This window comes from Anopheles aquasalis, chromosome 2, assembly GCF_943734665.1.
Source record: "Anopheles aquasalis chromosome 2, idAnoAquaMG_Q_19, whole genome shotgun sequence".
Classification (NCBI taxonomy): domain Eukaryota; kingdom Metazoa; phylum Arthropoda; class Insecta; order Diptera; family Culicidae; genus Anopheles; species Anopheles aquasalis.
The window spans coordinates 24610001-24617500 of record NC_064877.1 but is presented as its reverse complement, the minus strand read 5'-3'; the positions used below and the strand labels follow the sequence as shown (position 1 = coordinate 24617500).

At 53.8% G+C, this 7500-nt stretch overlaps 1 protein-coding gene across 1 annotated transcript in view; it reads right to left on the bottom strand.

Moving 5' to 3' along the window:
* Window positions 1-7500, bottom strand: part of LOC126571222 (uncharacterized) — a gene marked incomplete at its 5' end in the record, with an annotated part of 19346 nt that overhangs the window by 6228 nt on the left and 5618 nt on the right. The window contains 3 exons of the mRNA XM_050229562.1: window positions 1-1585; window positions 2646-3422; window positions 4511-4564. The exon at window positions 1-1585 is cut by the window's left edge and continues 3791 nt beyond it. Of these exons, the coding sequence (XP_050085519.1) occupies window positions 1-1585; window positions 2646-3422; window positions 4511-4564 (2416 nt within the window). The remainder of the gene's footprint in view (window positions 1586-2645; window positions 3423-4510; window positions 4565-7500) is intronic.

The following is a 7500-nucleotide window of genomic DNA, read 5'->3' as shown; positions in this document are numbered from 1 at the left end:
GAGTGATCCAGTGCCGTCTCGTACTCGGACGAGACGTACTGCAGCACGTTCTCCAGATCGGACGATACGGGCCGGCTACTGTCGGTGTGTTCCAGGCTCTGGTAGTGACTCTCCCCGGAGCTGTCCACATCGGTAGCGGACCAACGGCTGCTAGCCGCTACGTGCACCGCCGAGTGTGGCCCTTTCCGCGTGCGCATCGAAACATCAAGCTTCGTTTGCGAACTATCGGACGAACCGGTCGTGGCGGCGGCGGCGGCGGCGGTGGCGACGACCTCATCAATTCGAATCGGTGGACCTGCCATGGCGGAACCGGTCTCATCACTCTCCGAAGCATCGCCAGTGGCCAGGGTGGTTGTTTCCGCGCCCGTTACGGGTGCAACGGTTTCAATTTCCTGATTCGTCTCGTAGATCGGATCCTGGGCGTACCGGGACGAGGGCAGTACCTTCAACTCAAACTCCGACGGTGACTGCTTGATTGGCGTTCCGTCCATCACGCCTGCTTCGATCAGCTCGTCCTGTATTGCGTCCAGCGATTCCTTCACCTCGTCGAGCGTCTTGGCGATAGCCAGCTCATCGGACGTCATTGCCGCGTACTGAAGCGATTCGATGCGTGCTTCCACGCTATCCCGGGCCACTGCTGGAGGTTCGGTTTCCGGGGCGACAATTGGTGAATGCAGCACCGGACCCATTCCCGTCGATCTGATATCATCCAGTTCCTTCAACGAATCGAGCGTAAAACCGTCCTCCTGTTTGATCTGCTGCTGATACTCCTGGAATGTGTCACCGCGGACTCGGCTCGAATCTTCGCTTGCATCCTGCGACTCCTGGGAGAATGTGTAGCCCTCGTTATCGAAGGCAAACTCCTGCCGCTTATCGGTGGCCGGTGTGCGCGTGATGATGTCACTGCTACACTCGCCGATAAAGAACTTGGCCCCGGCCGTCGAGATGTCCTCCTCGCTCGTTACCATTTCACTCGAATCCTTCTGGGCCACATTCGACATATCGTCGGACGTGATCGAACCTTGGCGATAGCGATCCAGCTCGGCCGGTGCCACCGGTTCCGGGTACTGTTCGATCGAGTCCTGATGCTCGAACGACTCCAACAGGCTCGACCGGGTTGCCGTGTCCGTGCGCGATGAGATGCTAGTTCGTCCCTTCGGTACCGGATGGCCGTCGAGGCTCGACGGCGAGTCGCTACCCTTCTCCGGTTCGCTCAGTGTCGTCACCGAGGCCGACTGATCCTCCGCCCGGGCGTGATGATGCACGGAGCTCACGGTGGATTCCAGCGATGTAGTGACCGCGGTGGCAGCGCTATGCTCCACGACCATTTCCAGCACGCCGGACGAAGCGGAAGCGTTAGTAGCAGTGGCGTCAGTAGCGACAGTACTAGTAGTAGCAGCGGTAACATCTGCCGCACCACTAGCAACGGCAACATACGCGGAGACGCTGGTGATAGAAGCGTCTTCGGAGCCATCATGCTCAACAGCGATGGCAGCGTCGTCAACGTCGGTGGCTATTGGTTTGGCTTGGGTGCGGGATGCTGTCAGTGGTACGTTAGTGTCTGTTTGCAGTTGCATTTCTGTTTCTGTTAATTGAAAAAAAAGGGAAATAAAAGCGAAGTGAAAAAGCGTGTTATGGTTTCGAAGTCAGTAACAGTTGCAACTGCTGCCGGTTTGCTGCTCATTGCCCTGCCAGGATATGGCCGGGAGGGTAGAAAGGAGGGTGCTTAAGCTCTCACGCTCATACCACCAGCACCACCAGCACCACCAGCTCAAATAGGTAAGGGGACACGGTTTCCCTAACAGCCATGGGAACAGCTCCACTTCCCATGATCCATGGGATCAGAACCTTCCGGGGAGGGAGCTACAGTGCGATCGATGGGGCGCCTGTGTGGCGGCAATGTTGCAGTGCAAAAGCTACAAGGAAGGAAGTCCAAAATGCGAAACCACACTGTCCTGATTCGCGGGTTTTTGCTATGAAATTACGAATCACTACGTCCAGAAATGTGTTATTCCACTAAACGGGCCGGTCGGTGTTAATCTTCTAAGCATGAAGGCAGGCATCGAACGTTGGTGCACGGAACGGAAGTAATGCGTGGCCCGAAGATACCATGTACTTTGGTTTGTTTGATTAGAAACGTGCAGATGATTTAATGCGAAATGCAGCCAGCAAGAGGCATTTCCATCAAATATATGGTTCGGTTTCGGAAAATGGAGCTCATAGAGAGGGAGAGACTGGGAGAGAGAAAGAGAGAGAGCTAGTTGAAGCGACTCGTTTTCCCCTGTTTTTGGGTCTTCGTTTCGAACGGAAAAAGGGCCGCTGGTGATGAAATGAACGGGTGGAATAGAAAGAAAACTCAGCAGAACCACGATGTTATGATGTTACGCGAATGGAAAAACCAACAAAACCAGGGATGAACTGAGGGTAAAAGAGTAGATTTTAGAATCAAAAATATTCTAAGCGAACACCGGCAGCACTATACCGCCAACAAGCAGCATAATTATTGCAGCAAGCGATGAGCCTGCACACGATGCTTGTATCAATTTGGGCATCGTGTAAGACGATTTTAGACATTTTTTATTCTTCTTCTGCCTGTCCGAAAACCGTTCAAACCAGTTCGGTACTCGCTCGACCAATCCAACTACCTTGCAGGTCGTTATCGGGTGTGCTGGATCCAAAGTCTCCCGTCGTCACAGACATGCTCTCGTCCCAGCTCAGCTTGGAATACTCGCTTTGCAGCATCGACACTTCGTCTTTGATCTGGGAGATGGCGTCATCGTACTCGGGGTTCTTATCGAGCAGCACCTCCGGCCCCAAGTCGGCGGACAGGCGCGCATACTTGCGTTCGATCTTTTTCGCTCGGCGAGCTGTTGCAGATTCGGCCGCTGCCGCCGTTAGTGCCTCCAGTGGGCCGCATGCCGGTTTTTCAACATTTCTATCGTCACCATCACCGTCATCATCATCATCATCATCATCATCATTATCATTATCTGCACCCTCATCGAGATCAACCGTGGGAGCAACCTGCGGCAGATCATGCGCATTCGAGATCTGGTCGTCCAGCACATCCTCATGGCCATCACCAGAAGTAGGCTGACTAGTAGCCGCTGGGACACAGGATGGCGCCGTCAGTGCGGTCTCCAACAAGAGGGCATCGTACTCGGGGTTGCTCATGTTATCGTCGAACGATTTACCCGACATCGACTCGATGGTCGGTGACTTGACGACCATGTCGCCGTCAGTCGATGACAGAATATCGCTGCGGATAGCGTACTGTTCGCTTTCGGACGGTGCCTGGTGTTCACGATCGTTCGTCAGCGGACCCGCCGGCTGCGAGCTGCTTACGATCGAAACACTCTGCTCCAGCACACTATCGATAAGCTGGCCGGCCTCGGACTGCACCAGCACCAGATACTCATCGCCTGCAATGAGAGAAAGAGAGGTGGTTTTGTTCGATTGTTTAAAACAGCAAACGCCAGCGATTCTGCAGTAGCAGCATCAGCAGCAGCAGCAGCATCGGCAGCAGCCATGGCCCATCCTTAAAGGCTCACGATCTGCGAGGCGGAACAATCGCAATTTGAATTTTGGTGCTCGTTTCGGTTCAAAATACTGCCAATTTGGTCTACATACATACGGCAGACTGTTCGCTACAGACCGATATGAGTCTAGGAATGGTGATGGCCCGAAATGATATACTCAATGGGAATTTACACGTAAAATGACGTCGCTGATGATGATGATGATGATGATAATAATATTGATGGTGATGATAATGAGGATGATGATGATAATGAAAGTGATGGGAGAAACCCGATTTTTCCGTCGTACCCTCTGAATCATAGGTGTAATTTCGCATTTTGGACTCCCCAGTTTTCACTTTCACACAAAACCCAAAAAGACACTTTAATTTTCCCCACAACCGCAGCGGCAACCCCCTTTCCGCATGGGTTGAACATGGGTGTGAATAAATTCGGCAAACAAATTAGCATTTCTGTTGAACCTTCTCGCTTGGGCTTTGCGTTGGAGATTTTGGGAGGAATTGGACGCATTAACGGCGCGAACCCGATAGACCACATCAAATCGACCCACACCACACCAACGACAACAACACAACAACAGCGACCGGAACGAACGACCTCACCACCAACGTGTATCGAACAACCAAGAAACGAAACCAATTAGTCGGAATGGAAGGACGCGACCGCGACCGAAAGGATCACAGCCACAGTCGAGCGATCACGGAGTGTATCTGAGTGTTGGTGCGTTTATGTGTGCAATGTTGAATGTGTGGTGGTGCTTGTGTTTTCGTGTGAACGCTTCGGTGGAGAGCTAGTGTGAGCTTAAGCAGCCCCCGACCCCGTATACCCCGCTGGGGCAAGGACACGGGCGAATGAGGAGCAATAGTCGAGACGCATTTGACAGCAGCAGCAACAGCAGGAGCGAAGGAGCGCACAGTATCGACACTAACTCCTGGCGACCACCTGGCGACGAAGCGCCACCGGATACTAACCTTCGAAACTGGCCGACGTCTGTAAGGCATCGTCGTGTACGTCGGTGAATGTATCTGAAATACACAGATCGTAGAGAGAGAGAGAGAGAGAGAGAGAGAGAGAAAGAGAGCAACAAAAAGCACAATGATCAAAACACAATGTACTCGTAACACACAACACTTATCTGCTACACCGTGCACGGGCGAACGGATGCGCTCGATCCCGGGGGGGGATTGCACACACGAATCAGGGAACAGGGGCGGGACGGTTGGACGTGAAAGGGTTGACGATGCCGAGGAAATGAGGAAACATTGAATGATTGTTTTTTTTGTGTGTGTTGTGGAATGCAATAGGTTACTTCGATGAAGCACACATCGAAGTAACCCTGTGGGATTGAAGTTCTATTGAGCATACGTGAGATTGCGACAGGGCGCACATAATCCAGAGTTTTAAGGCGAATAATGTTAGCAATTAGGATAGGATAGGGGTACAGTAAACACGACAGACGGATAGAAGAAGGAGAGTCTAAATAAGGTAAACTTAGCAAACTACTACGCACATAGCCATATCTACTTCGCGTGCAGCGGTAGCAGCAGCAGACAGTGCTAGTATACAGTGCAAATCAAGGCGTAACTAAGCGGGAACATTCAACGGGTTCCAAGCAAATAGGGCGCGGGGGCTGAAGTGTTATTGGACCATTTGGATGCACACTATGGCAAGGCCAACCGCTAGTTTGAATGTACACTACATTCTTTTGAATCCTACCGTTCTCCCATTCGTCTCTCCTCTCCCTTTCTCTCTCTCCCTCTCTCCCTCTCTCTCTCTCTCTTCCTGTTTTTTTTTTTTTGGATTGTAGGGATTAGGCGTTTGGTCACGCGAGCCGTCGAAACTCCTCCGAACGAGCTCTAGTTATTCTCAGCCGCCGGTTCATCACCGTCCAGAAACTCGACGTCAGTGTTCCGCTCCTGGCAGCTGTACACGTCCCCGCCCATCATTTCCGCCTCGTACATCCGTCTCGGTGGACCGACGAGTGCATCGTGGATCTCGCAGCTACCACTCTCGTCCAGTGCCCGTCGCAGCTCGAGCGGCGTTGCCGTTTGTGCTCGCGAGTAGCTATCACCGTCACGGACCCCCAGCAGCGTCTGTTCGTCGGCATCGCTCGACACATCCTGTATCTCCTCGCAATCCGTGTTACAGTTACCGGCGTCGGGAGTTGGCGAGATTTTCCGGATGATCGGCATGTTCTCGAAGCTCAGTAGATCTTGCGCATTACCGCCGAGTAGACCGCCGGTGCGCTCACGCGATCGTACCGTGGTACTCTGGAAGCCTTCTGGGTGCACGGTCGGAGAGGGTGCGGTCCGTTCCGACACGTACTCATCCCCGGACAGGTACTCGATATCCGTTTTGGCCGCTTCGCTATGCTGCGGCACTTGAATTGTGGCACGGCGATGCTGCTGGGAGCGCTGTTTCGCTCCGCTGATACCTTCGTCTTCATCACTGAGATACAGATCCTCGACATCGGTCGTGGCCGGACCCTCGTCGTCGTTGGCGGACGTCTTGGTGTCGAGGAAGGTTTTACCTTTAAACGATTGTACGCCGCTTCCGCCGATCGTCGTACCAGCACCCTTCGGCTTGCGACGGCGGCGTAATTCATTCGAAGCGAACCCAACGCTGGCACCCTGGCATCCCTTGCCTTGGGCCCGATCGAAGAAGATGTCCTCCGTATCGGTCAACGGTTCATGCGCACGATCAATGGCACGGTCCTGCCGCAGTACCTTGGGATTGTTGTCACTCGAGTAAACGTTATCGTTGTCGATCTCGGGCAGTTCGTCGATCGTGTACTGCGTATCGTCGTACAGCTTCTCGTCATCGTTCATGTCCAGCTCCTCAAAGTCCGTCAGCACTTGCTCCAGTTCCGGTGTCTTCACCAGCAGGCACGGTTGGTTCAAGGGCATCACATTGGCAGTCTGTTCGCCGGATCCATCACCGCGCATAATCGAGATCTCGCGTGTCGGAGACGGCAAGAACGAGTGTTCTTCACCGCCACCCGCCTCCAACCGCGCTGCCCCTTCGTCATTGTCCTCCTCGCCGCTGGTGTTGAAATCTTCGACATCGGTCGTTGCACCACCCTTGCCACCACGAGCTACTGCACGGGGCATTAGCCGTTTACCTAGCTGGGGATGGTCCGTTTCGCTGTCGGAAGAATCAAGGTTCTCCACATCCGTGATCGCATCATCCGGATTGGCTTGCGTGATGGTAAGCGACGATGGGCGCGATGAGCTCACTTTCTTCTTCTTTTTGTTCGTACTCGCCTCGTTATCCGCTTCGTCGGTCACAAATGAAATGTTAATCTCCGGATAGACCGTCGACTGATCGTTCGGATCGTGGTCACTGTCCTCGAGTGTAATCTCCTCGGCTTCGAATACTGAAACGGGATGCGGCCGGGCGCAGGCACCGGATTCGTCATCCGAGACCATAATGTTCTCACAGTCGGACGTATTGTCCACCACTCCTCTTCGGTGTGGTTTCCGGTGCCGCACCACCTTGCACTCGGGCTCATCGCTGTCGGAGCTGTTCGTCTGTACTGGCTCAGCCCGGGGAAGGTGCTTCTCCTGGCGTCTTCGCACGGCATTGTGAATGTCCACCATACCGTTGTCCTCGTCGCCACGCATCAGTATATCCTCCGGGCAGTCCGGGATGGTGCTTACGATGTTTTCCTCATCCGACGCATCGCAGTCCTCGCAATCGGTCAGTGCGGCGGCACTCGTGTCTACGCACACCTTCAGCTGGCTCGTACTGCCCGAGTACGATTCGATCGCCTTCGAGGAGGAACGGGTCAGTACTTTCGGCTTGGTACCGGTACCGGTACCATTCGATTTGGTCGTTTCATCCACGTAACCCTGATCGAGGAAGTTATCGAGCGAAATGTCCACCTCCCGGGCCGACTTGTCCCGATCGCCATCCTCCTCGTCAGACGTATCGCTGCAATCCTCCACATCCGTCACTGCAC